Raw genomic sequence first — 13,191 nt, forward strand, 5'->3', positions numbered from 1 at the left:
AACCTCAAACCCGACTAACTACATCTCCAAAACCTATTCTAGTTAATGGAGAACTCGAGTTTGAAGTCAAAAGCATCCTGGATTCCAAGATCTCCAAATCTAAACTATTTTACCTGATTGACTGGAAAGGCTACGGTCCCCAAGAAAGATCCTGGGAACCTGCAGAATATGTCCACGCGCCTCGTCTAATCAAAAGATTTCATCGAACATTTCCTAACAAGCCCAAACCCCCGGAGAAGCCCGGTTTGGGAGGGGCCTTGAGGGGGGGTGCTGTCATGATCTCTGCTTCCAAAAGATCAGGACTTGCCCGACTCCCTTGGAAGCAGACCCATAACCCCGGTTCCGAGTGCCAGCCAGTCCCAATTGGGACCTTTTGGACCCTGTCCTGGCGCCAGTGGCACCAGGCTCATAAAGATGCCCAGTCCCAGCGCTGGAAGCGCCGGGCTCATAATGCTTGGCTGGACTTACCTGCAGCAGACCATGCTGCTTACTTACCTGCCAGTTGAACCCCTGATCCTCTTCTGTTTGGGACTACTTTTCCTGTTGGGTGGGGCAGGAGCCACTCCCTAGGTTCAGAACACTGGAACTCTTCTGGAAAGCAGGAACTCTTTTCTTACCTAGGCGTGGCTGTGGAAGGAGACACCTAAGCACTACAGGAGGCTATTTAAACCACACCCGATGGATGAATCTTGCTTTGCGTTATTCTGCATTCTCTGCAGCAGAACGCTCATCGTGTCTTCTGCTTCTGATCCTGGGCCTAAGGGAACAAAGGCTTACCATCCTGGAATCCAGTCTTCAGCAGCACCTGTAAAGACAAAGAAAGAACAGGTTAGCACTACGGTCTTAAGTGGCAGCGCATCTCTTACCTAGTCCATCGGCTGTCACCAACGCCTCGCGCTGCATTCCGGCATCTGAAAGACAAAGGCTTACTTACTCTTCGCATGCTCCGGAGGTCTTCGCACTGCATTCCGGCATCTGAAAGACAAAAGCTTACCAGCTCTTCGCACGCTCCGGAGGCCTTCGGCGCTGCATCCCGCATCTGAAAGACAAAAGAAGGTGCGTTTAAAGACATTGGGCAACTTTATTGCTCACGTGCCATTACTCCTTCCCACGCCGAATCCAGTGGGTATTCCAGCACCCTTCAGCTTCTCTAAAGCTCTGAACTTGTACCTGCAAGGTAAAAGGGACAGTTAGTGCGCATCGTGAAGCAGGCTACAAGCGCTTACTTACGTGCTTCCAGGCGCTTCTATTCCTCACGCGGGTTCGATCCTCAACTCTCATCAGCCCGCCATCCGCCATCGCCGGAACCCTGCAAAACAAGAGATATCATTACAAAAGACTTTTAAGACATTTGAAGTGCCCAGAACTTACCGTTCGTGCAGTTAACGACGGACAGCAGTCCTCTGAGGTAAAGAGGCCTGCACCCTTATCCAGTGAAGAAACTGGTTACGGCACCCTGCCCCGAGGCAGATGGAGAGCTCGGCGTTCACTTACCTAAGGTGAGGGTGTTAACCTTTGGGGTTCTACAGGAGAAGAGAAAGGGAAGAGGAGAGAGGCACCCAATAACCCCAGTTCATTAATCCCATATTTTCTATCTGCAGACATCTTACTCTTCGAGTCAGAGATACAGTGCACAGAGGTCCAGCCCAAAGAGCCAACCGTGTGTTACACATCATCTTTGAAGATACGGCATTCACCCAGTCAAGACCGGCGCCGCTGCGGGAATCAGGTGAGCGTTACAGTGTTGTCCTTTTGGGAGTAGAAGGACATTGGGGGAGTTCTAATGTTTATGTTAATCTTTTCAAGTGAAATATGTGAATCTTGTTTCTTTTTTGGGGGACCCCAAAGTTGTCTGTGCCTGTGCCACAAAAAATATTAAGATGGCCACAAGTTAAAATTTCAGACAAAAACACACAGCGAATAGAAGACAGCACAAAAGAGAAGAGCCTGTTGCAAAAGCAAACGCAAATAATGCTCTGCATTGTATGTGATATTCTCGGCTTTAATCCAATCAGGAATCTGTGACTGGATATATGTTGCAAGGGATTTAACAGATTTAATTGATTTACACATGTTGTACTAATTATGCATAATACTAGAATTTCTTCCAACAATGATAACAAGCAAGTTGCTCGCAGTCAGACTCTTCTGTGTTTTGTGTGAGTCTGAAAGAAGCATTTATTTTATTTAATAAACATTTAATCATTACTGGTCCTAGCCTGAGAGTCTCAGAACACCTTACAGGATTCAAAAGTTCCAAAGGTGGGAGAGGTGAAACAGATGTTATAGGATAGGCACAAAAAACACAACATTATAGGATAGGCTGATTATGATAGACAAGAAGTAGAAGGGGCGGTGACGTGGCTGGATTATGTGTGGGCAACAGATCTGTTTTGAGGCTGTTTCAGGGTGGTGATGGAGTGTGTCGTGTGGATGTGAAGTTGTAGGGATGGTCCAGTGGATAAATACTTATTTTTGTGTGAATGTTGGTTCTGTAGAATATGCTGGCTAGCTTGCCTGGTTTCTTTGTTGGTGATGGGCTTCAGTTTGCTGTGAATATACAATGGGGTTGAGGTGGATGTGTTTGAAATGCATAGTCCTTTGAATGCAATTCTCTAGGTTACAGAGAGCCACTGGAAATGGGTGAGTGCTGCAATGATGTATGTGTGTGTGTTTGGGTAACTGGAGGATCTGTCTTGCTGCTGGGCTTTGTACAGTTTGCAGAGGTGCTGGGCAGTGAAGGGAGGAAAATCTTATCAGGTTGAGGGGTCGTAGTTGTAGTTTGCATGTTTCGGTGACAGCTGCTGTATGGTGAGTTAAGTAAAGGTGGAGGTTGATGCTATTGTCAAGGGATTTGACAGGTGTATAGATGAATATGTCTAGGTTGTCTGAGGTGAGTCCTTTGATCCAAGGGGTGAGATTGGGTTTGAACCTTGGGAGACAGATGAGAAAGTATTATTTTTTGGAACAGTTGAGTTTGAGGGGGTGGGTGGGCATCCACGTGGACTTTTGAAGGGGATGGGATTTGGAAGTATATATTTGCATCTCATCTACATATTGGTGGAGATAGTTGTTGTGTTTCCTAAGGTTCTGTCCTAGCAACTCTGAATATAGATTGAAGAGGATTGGAGACAATGAGGACACTTGCAAGGATCTGTATTTGGCATACATAGTATTGCTCTTTTACCAACCCAAACCCTGTTACCAATTCCAGCAATACATGAAGGGGGCTAGATGTTAGATGCCGACATTACTCTAGCAGCTCCTTGCATTACTCCTCTCCTCTGGTCTGACCATAGCCTCCTATTCGTTCTCCTGGCCCACCTCAGACACCTGACAACCCCAATCATTAGTGACAAGTGCATCTTAGTCTGGCCCATGAAAGAGGCCACCATTGAAAACAATTCATCCCAAGTCTGTAAATATTGTCTCCTCACAGCTCACTCAGGTCTCCTGAGGCCGACATTATACAAACATCTGACATCCTAACCCCTTCCTTTCACATAAACATGCACACCTTTTATAATAATGGAAAACAAATGACACATATCAAAGGCACCCAATGGCCATGCTGCCTACTCAAGGCACCAACAAGTTTATCTGTAATCCATCATCAAAGAAAAGGAGGTGTTTCCATGCCAATGCATCCAGCTCGCTCACAACAAAGCAGTCAGATTTTTCAAAATCTTTTGTGAGCTTGAATGCTCTATTGCAGTGGTATTCAATTTTTATTTTGACATACTGAGCTCTATTTTCTATTAAAAGCTGTCACTGTAATCCCTTTTTAATGATTGTCATGCTCGTGCAGGACATCCTTTGGCCCTCCCGATGGGGGTCAACCCCACAGTTTGAAGAACACTGCTCTATGGAATAAAACCATTTCCCATTCTCGAACATAAGCTGACCACCTTGCCGACTTCTGCAGACACAAAATCACGGCCATCTCTCAAAATACTGAAAACAACTTCAGGTCCAGCCTAGTCTGCCAGCCTTCATCTCCCTGCTCTAGCATACTCTCTGCCTTCAAGCCAATCATTCACAGGGACCTGATGAGAACAATGAAACACATTGATGGCTTTTCTCTTCAAAGCCTTTCTCGCCCTATGATCAAAATCATAAAGAACATTATCGCCCTCAATCCCCCTCCCTTTCCACCTTCATTAACTGTTTCATGTCCCAAGTTGATGTACCATCTAATGTCAAGAAAATAATCGTTGTTCCACTCTTGAAGAGACCCAGAGTGGATCCTACTATTCTGGCCAATGCCTGCCCTACCTCAAACAACCCTTTCTTGGGGAAGAGTTTGGAAGAAATGGCAACATGTGTTGGAACCAGTTTACAGCATGGAATCTGCCTTACTCAACATCAAAGAGCCCCTTTTTCCGACATTGGATAACAACTCTGCCACTGTTCTCTTCCTTTTCGATCTCTCAGCATCCCACAACTCCATCAATTATTCTGCCCTGTTGAATAGACTCCAACATTTCTTCAGCTCTTTTCCTTTTTGTAGGACAGAGTCTCGCTGGTGAAAGAAGATCCATTCTGTTCTAAACCCTGTACCTCCACTGCAGGGACTCCTCAATGGTCGGTCCCCACACCAATATTCTTTAATTGCTGTATGAAGTCTATAGCTGAAATGCTACCTTCAAGGCCCCTTCCACTGCATGCTGACAACACTCATATTGCCGTTAAGCTGCAAAACTCTGCCTTATCATCCGAAATTATCAGAACATGTCTTATGTCCCTTCAGGAATGGACTATCGACAACCAACTATGCTTTAGCTCAGAGAAAACATAGATTGTGTTCCTTGCCATGAGCATCCCTGCTTTGCTCCCTTACTCGTGGACTACCGCCTTGGGCTCTCCCCTCACCATATCTGTGAGGAAAAGCTGAGGCATCTTCTTTAATGAAAATCTCTCCCGTTACAGACAAATTCCAGAGCCGACCGAAGTCCGCCACTTCCACCTGCTCATGCTAGTAGTGGACTATGCTATTCCTAAATATGTGCTGCAAAGTTGAGACTCCCAGGGACATGGCACTAGTAAGACTTGGCTATTGCAACAGTCTTTCCTTCGGCTCTCCAAAACATCTCCTTCACATTTTGCACATCATCAAAAACAAAGTAGCCAGGCTGAGCCGCAACTTAAAAGTATCTGACTTATCAAACCTGCACCTATGTCCCCAACTTGAATTCAAGACTTTTTGTCTTATCCACAAGCCTCTCTGTAGCAAGGCCCCTAATTAACTGCCTCCCTTCCTCAAACGGCGCGTCGTGCATTTAAAAAAAATATTTGTAAGGCTCAGTCCTTTATAACTTTCAATACTGCTAAGTTAATAATTTCTTCTCTTATCTTTTTTCAGCTTTTCAATTGGTCCTGCATTCTTGTTGGCCTCCCAGCCTCTCGTCCTGCTCCCCGTAAGCCTATTTGTAATTCTTCTACTCATTTTCTTTGCTCTCTCTTGATTTCTCCTTCGCTATCTTCTCTTGGTTGGCTCTCTTTTCATTTGTGTCTTAAATTCAACTTTATTTGTATGGTTTGTAAGCTCTTCATAATCTTCCCCCTCCTTATCTTTCTTCCCTGGTGTCTTTCCATTTCCCTTCCCATACTCTTCGCTCTCATTCTCTTTTTCGGCTAACTGTCCCTCGCCCTCCTTGTTCCCAGAACCGTTTTCGTTCATTTACTTTGCTCTCCCCTCTCCACTGGGACACACCTCATCGTTCTCTCTCCGTTCTATTTCTTCTTATTCCCAGTTTCATTCCGTTCTCCAAGCTTATCTCCTCTAGCTCTTTCAGCTAATTTGCAGCATGTTCATTCTTATTGTATCGTGATGTGATGTTTTGTACAGCGCTTTGGCGTATATACGCTTAATAAATACTTTATGAAGATGTGTACAGGAAACTCCCTTTCTCCTGACTTGCAACACGAAGACCACCTTCTGATCTTTAGGGAAGAGTGCAACACCTTACTGTTCAAACAAGCTTTTCCTCCATCCTAATGATGCATGTTCTCCTATCACCCCATCCCACCACACGATTCTGCATCTCTACAGTACTGTTTGCAATGTGCACATAATGCATGCCATAGAGACTGTGTTGGGAAATATACATATCCTGCCTGGTTATTTAACTAAAAGCTTCTCTGTATGATGTATATCGTCCACAGCTCCATGTAACTTGCTGTCTAACAATGTAACCATGTATTAACACATGTATCCGGGAAAATTGAACCAATCGCCCTCCTTACTGCTGCAACTAAGACATAGGGCATCATTATAACTCGCCCGGTATGGAAACAACGGTGGCGGTAAACCCATACCGGGCGATCAAAACTCCTGCAGGTGGAGGTGTCAAACCTGCCAGGTCTGACCTGGCGGTTTAATACCGCCCGCCTGCAGGCGGACGAGGAAACGCCGGCACCATCACAAGATGGTACCGGTGTTTCCTTGATCCCCATCCCCATTGAGTCCTATGGGACTCAATGGGAATGGGGATTAACACCATTCCATCTCTGGAATTCCCGGAACACCGGTGTTGTAATGCCCCGGTAATTCCGGGAGTCACGGAGGCGGAATGCTAATACGAGTCCGGCGGTAACCAGGCGTAATGAGGCCCATATTCTTGTAACAGTGCCTTGATGCCCCTGGGCTGTGTGAGCGCTTCTATAAATGCAAATAAATAAATAAATAAATAAATAAATACAATGGCTCAAATCCATGGGCTGCTAAGACTATCATGATATTTGCCTGTGCCTTTCTTAGCCCTTATCGTCTTGCACATACCCACAGCACTTGTACCTGATGCTCCCCCACTTCCACCTCTCCCCCATTGCACTTCCCCTGGTCTGAATGTACCAAGTCTTCTTAATAATCAGTCATTTGCTCCCTCCTCTCTGTCTCATCTTCCAGGTCCTTCACCTTCCTTCTGGGCACGACACAAAGTAACGTGTTTTTCAGCTGGCACAATAAATAGGGCAGTTTGCAGAGACCTCTAGATGTGCTGTGGCAGGAATGAAGTGATAAACTAGTGCTGTATTTTAGGTTCACTCCATATAGCATTTTGGTATATGCAGTCCTGTATTCGCGATATTCAGGAATACATACTTATGTTTGCTTGTACAGCTATTTCAAAAAGATTAACAGCCACGCGTTATAATGATAGTATGTTCATACGTGTACTAAAACCCCGGTGCATGCAACATATGGTTGGTAAAAAGTATAGAATGAGCATGTGGTTTACAGCAATATCTGCAGCGTAGATAGTGCAGAATCGAGTATGCTGGACTTAGGGATATCATTGATTGTTTTTTTGTAGTAAAATCCAACACTTATTTTTTTTATTTTTTTTATACTTGTATTTTAATTGTATTTCAATTTTTACAAGATCTTTTCCTTCACTCTGTTTTGGGGTGCTTCCTAAGATCGTTAATTATTCTGTTTGTTCTTTATGATATTCTTTAGGGTACTGTTTCTTCTAGGTTAGGAGAAACTGTTTCCCGTTTTGATCTCAAGTGTCCTTTTCTTCTAATTTCAAACTGTCCAGAAATTTTGCAGTCGCTATAGTCAGGGAAATTGAATCCCCGCTCATAAGCTTGTTCCACCAATCCTCTTCCCTTATGGTCTGGAGCTTTGATCCGTGTGGGTGAAGATAGGTTTGTCTGGGGTTGCTCGTACCAGGACAGTGAAGGAGTAGATGTCTAAGAGTTTCGGTGTCCCCACTTGCACAGAAACGGCACTTGTTGGTCATTGATTGTTTCCTGGTGTAAAGGATCTCATTTGTCTTCAGGATGTTTAAGCGTGCTCTCAGAAAGATTGTACGCAGTCTTTTGTCTGGGAACTTTTTTAAGTAGTTTCTTACATCGTCCAACTTTTGTGTATTGGTTGTGTGATGGGCCGAAGTTGTATGTTCATCAGCTATTTCAAGTGTTTCGATCCAATCTTGTTACTTTAGTTTTTTCTTTATTTTTCCAGGAATGCGTTCGATTTCCCATTCAGAACAACCAATATTTGCAGCTTGATCTAAAAGGTTTTTGTACCATGTTGTTAGCATTGGGTTTTGGCCGCTCTTCATTTCTGCAAAAATGATTTCCAGGATTTTTGGTCGTGGGTGCCTTAGAATCTTTCCCAGAAACAATAAGCTATTTCTCTCCACTACTGATTTCAATGATTGCAAACTTAGTTCCCGTCGAATGTTTGCTACCGGGGTGGAGTTTGGCAACCGGAGCACTCTCCGCCAAAATGTTCCTTCCAGTTTTGCCCACAGTGTTTTCGGCAGATAAGGCATTGCCTCTGCTCCGTAGGTTAGAGCTGGAGTGGCTTTTGCTTTGAAGAATCTTATTATTGGCAGGATTGAGAATTTGCCGAATTTACGTTCCAAAGATACGGCTTGTGCTGCTAGTGTTTTTGCCTTGGAGAATAGATGTTCTTGCATTGTTATTTCAATTCTGCTGCACGATAGTTTAACCCCCAGGTATGTGAAACTCTTTACTGTATCCAGTTTTTCTGAATTTACAAACCACTGGGGGCGTTTACTCTGTTTAGATCCTTTTTCCATGATCATTATTTTGGTCTTCGAGGTGTTAAGTTCCAGATCATTTTTCTTTAGGTAGCAGGATAGGCTATCCAGTTGTCTCAGGAGCCCAATGGGCGTTTGGTCAAATAAGAGAATATCGTCCGCGTAGAGCAGACGTGTCACTTCTGCTTACCTATTTGAGGAGGAAATGAATGGGTGTCATTTTCTGCGTCCACTATGTCCGCCATGTATGCTTTATACAATGCTTGTGCCAGAGGGCACCCTTGTTTGACTCCTCTCGCTGTCTTTATGATTGTAGACAACGAGCCTGCTGCGTTAAGCCGGACTCTGATGGAGGTGTCGCTATGCAAGGCCTTCGTTGGTTCCAGGATAAATAGTGGGCAGTTTTGTTTTTCGAGTTTCGTCCATAGTTTACCTCTATTGACACGGTCGAAGGCCTGGACCAAATCGATCGTAGCAATGAAGATTTTCGGTTGGCCTTCTAGGACTTTGGACTTCAGGATGCTGATCAGCATAATATTGACGGAGGTCCCTAGGTTCTTTTCGAAACCCGATTGAAATGGGTCTGCTATTTTAGCCTCCTTTTGCCATGTCTGGAATTCGTCTAGCACCAAGGAGCCGAAGAGTTTTCCAAGCACATCCAAAAGTGCTATCGGCCTGTAGTTTTTCGGGTCATCTCTCAGGCCCTTCTTGTAGATGGGAACGATGTTTGCTGTTCTCCACGTGTCAGGAATTTGTCTTGTGTTCCTGCATCTTCGGAAGATCTCTGTTATTAGCGGTGCCCAGGCTTTTGCGTCCTGTTTTAGATGAGTGTTGGATATTCCATCTGGGCCGGGTGCACGAGAGTTTAACTTGTAGATCTTTTCCAGAATAGCCTGCTCGGAGCAAGTTATCCATTGCGATGTATTTTGTTTTTCCACTACGGTTTCTGGTGTTGTAGGTTCTTTAAATAGTTTGGTGATGTGTTTTACCCATTTCTCTTCTGGGACACTGTTGGTGATGGTCATATCTGTGGTAGCCTGATTGGTTTTGATTAGTTTCCAGAAGTCTTGTGAGTTCTTTTTACACACTGTTCTCAACATGGACTCAGCGTCTTCTTGGTATAAGTTCCAGCGAACTGATTGGAGCCATGCTTTGTAGCCTTTTTTTTGTATAGTTGCCGATTTTAGATTTAATTGTGTTGGATATCGTTTTGCTTGTCGTATTATCTTCCGTAAGGAGGATTTCTTTATCCTCAACTCTTCATTATATTTGTGCAGATGAGTTGTTTCCGGTCTTCTCTTTTGCATTGGGCGTAGGTGTGGAATGAGAAGAGGATAGTAGTCCAATTTTTCAGGGGTAGCTTTAGCAGACCTTTGTCTGTAGTAGGATGTTGTAATATCGATTAAGACGTCTGATGTCATTTTCAGCCGGCTCCCTTGTGCGTTTGTTTCGAGCTTGTAAGGCATTGCTGTGGTCACGTATGTTCTTACTGGCCACATTGCAGATAGTAAGTTGTGATCACTGCTGATGGTTTTCACTACCTTGAAGCTCGTGATTGTAGAGTATAGCTCTTTGGAGGCGAAAATGTAATCGATGGTAATTTTCTTTTCTTCGCTTTCCCATGTAGGGATGGTGGTGCTGGCAACTTCTAAAGAGTTCAAGTTGTACAAGTCTCTGGATTTCATCAACGCCGACCAAGCGCAACCTCGAGCGATTGAGCATGGATTTGTTGTATTTTGCGGTGGCTTTGATGCTTTGTGACCTGGACAGGTGGCATTCAGGTCACCGCATATCAGAATATGGTCCACATTATAAATTTCAGCGACGTCGGTCAGTATTTTTTCCACGGTGTTTAGAAAATCGTTTGTTTTGGTTTCTGATGGGTTCCAATAGATGTTCAGGAGAAGAAGGAGGTCGTGTCTGAGTTTTCCTTGGGATGTTTCCTCTTTTTCCCATTTCAGTAATGTTACCTGGATTGCCAAGGACGATCTCAGATTGTGGACTATTCGTAAGGTCCCCCCTGATCGGACTGCTGTTAAGAGGCCTGATACAGGTCGGCCTTTGTCTCCTTTTTGAGAAGGAGATAATAGAACTTCGTAGCCGTCCAAGCTGGGTGGGTAGAGCAGCCAGGTCTCTTGTAAACTTATTAGGTCAAATTGGCCAAGGTTTATCTCTCCGGGTTTGGTCAGATGGGAATGGCCTCTTGTATTCCAAGAGCCAATGGTGATCATTTGCTGCTTCTTCTGTACACCTTGCGTTTGCTCTGATGAGTCTCCTCCAGTCCTCGCCGGAGGGCGGTTTGGTTGCAATTTCTTCACGTAGCGTGTCAATACGGACGGAATCCATGCCCATTTTTTGGGATCTTTTTCCACCTTGTCAGCGTGCTTTAAAATCGGGGGTTTTTCTCAATTGTTTCGCGTTTCTGTTTCCCTTCTGCCCGATCTCGAGGGCGGGCCCCTCGGTTGTCTGTTTGATTTACTTACTAAGGGCTCCTCCTGCGTTTTCCACCTTCCCGTGGTAGTAGAATTGTCAATACTCTTTACTCTTCCTTTATCTCTTCTGGTGTCTGGGCTGTATTGCCTTGTAGTTTCTCGCGCTGTGTTTCTTTTGTCTTCATTTTTTCGCTCGTTCTTCTCTGGTGTTCGGTGTGATTTTCTCTTTGTGCTGGAAGTGTCTGTCCCTTCCGAGGTACTCTGAGCTGATTTCCATCTTTCTTTTCCGTTTGTCTCGTAATTGCACTCCAATTTTGATGCATGTGGGTGAGCACTCCTATGACCTCTTTCTTCAGATGTGGTTTCCCTTAGGAGGTACCCTCTTTTAGACAGTTCACCTGCCGCCTGGAGCAGGAGTTTCTTCACTGTTTGAGACGTGATGTACAGAAAGATGCTATCTGTCCTAGCTTTTTGTGCGAATTCCACTATTTTTATGTCCGCACTTCTGATTTGATCTCCTCTGTGAATTTTTTCGAGGAGCTTCATGGTTGCTCTTCTATTGAGGATGATTTTTTCTCCCGTTTTGTCACGTCTTTCAAGCTTAAGCGTACGTGACGCATGACTCTTTTGAGTGAAGATTTTGGATGTACGCGTGGAATTTTGTTGTGTGGGCAAGGCAAAAAGTCTTCGATTTGATCCAGATGAGTCCCCGGATTTATGTCTTCGTCTGTTTTCGTCCCTCCTGTGACTCAATGTTCTGTGTGTTGGTGCATTTGCCTTTTTATCTGTGTCACTTTGACTAGTCGGAGACTTTTGTCTGTGCCGCGATTCGTTGTTTGATCTCTCTTCAAATCTTCCAACATTGCGTTTTTCCTTGTATATCCTTAGATAAGAATCCTCGGTACCTCCTTGCTTTGATTCAGTTTTGTTGATCTTTGAGTTTCCTAGGCGAAAAAGCGTTTTCCTCTCTGGGGTAATTTGACGACTTCTGTTACTTGGGTCGTCAGTTTTATCTTTCTTTTTTGTTGGTGTTTTTTTTTGGATCTGGTGGTGTGGGTTTTTTGATTCATGTTGCAAGAGATTATCATCCAGAAAGGATACCTTTCTTTTTTTTGTAGATGGTCTGGGAATGTCTGATTCCGATGTTTCAATGGAGTAGACGCTTAGGTTGGATAGGTCCAGCGAGTTGTCTTCAGTGGCTCCCCTCTGCTCTTCTTCTTCAATGATCTGGTAGGACTCGTTCTCCTTAGGTTTTGGTTTTTGATCGTTCACCGTTATCCATTTGGTCATAAGCTTGTTTAAGATGCTTTCTGTTGGTTCTTTCTTCTGTGCAGAGGGAGCTTTTGTGTTTTTTTCTTTCGCTGATGATTGATTTTTTTTAACCTTTTGTCTCAGCGGTTTTTTACTGCTCTCTTCGGTTTGCGTTCTGAGTTGAACTTCATCGGTTTGGTTTTTGCAGGTATTTTCCGTGTCTCCCGACTTAGCATGTGAGTTTATTGCTCTTTTTGGCGATCTAACGCCCGTATTGTCAAAGGTCATCGAATATACGTCTGCCGTTTTGTTTTCTGGTTTATGTTTTCTTTTAATCTCATTCGGATTTGTTTGAGTGCTCAGGTTCACTGATTTATGTTTGAAGTGGAATACCTCAGGGTTGTCTGTCATGGTGCTTTGATCATTTGTACTTGCCTTCCAAGCTTCTAAGGCTGTTATATAGCCTTCGAGATGGGTTAGCTTTGAGTTGCATGCCGCTATTAATGAGGTATGATCCTTTAACGTGTCGTTGATGGTTTCATATAGCTTCCCAAATGGTGCAAGCGCAATGGTCATGGCTGACATGATTGGTAGTATGTCAGTGCTTTTGGTAGGTAAATTGGTGTCTTTTTTTTTATGCATTTCGCTTTCTGTCTTAGCTTTATATGGAGTAGAGAGTAATGATCGTGAAACTTATGCTTGATCAACATCCTTTCTTTGTTTCGAGATCAGAATCCCGCCAGGAGATGTGTCTCTGATTTTTAACATGTTTTTATAGTTTAATAATGCCTCCGCCAGTTTGATTTCTTCACATTTTCTCTGGTGATCTAGTTGGACCATCATTGAGTTTGGTTCAGTTTCTTTTTTTTTCGCCGCAATAGGTTTATTTGATGGTTTGGCTTTACCCGATTTATCTGCCAGGCCTAAAGATGGGGACAATAGTGTTTCGCTCGTAATGAGTTCTGCCGTTTGTGTTTCATCGTAGTTTCTTCCTT

General features: G+C 44.0%; 1 protein-coding gene across 1 annotated transcript; it reads right to left on the bottom strand.

The window, feature by feature from the left end:
• Positions 1–10,918: 10,918 nt before the first annotated feature.
• LOC138473423 (uncharacterized protein DDB_G0286299-like) lies at positions 10,919–12,772 on the bottom strand. Its single transcript, XM_069612085.1, has one exon. It carries the CDS (start codon positions 12,770–12,772, stop codon positions 10,919–10,921), a length of 1,854 nt encoding a protein of 617 aa, XP_069468186.1.
• Between the last annotated feature and the right edge of the window lie 419 nt (positions 12,773–13,191).

This window comes from Ambystoma mexicanum, chromosome 8 (assembly GCF_040938575.1).
Source record: "Ambystoma mexicanum isolate Mex_15411 chromosome 8, UKY_AmexF1_1, whole genome shotgun sequence".
NCBI classification, from domain to species: domain Eukaryota; kingdom Metazoa; phylum Chordata; class Amphibia; order Caudata; family Ambystomatidae; genus Ambystoma; species Ambystoma mexicanum.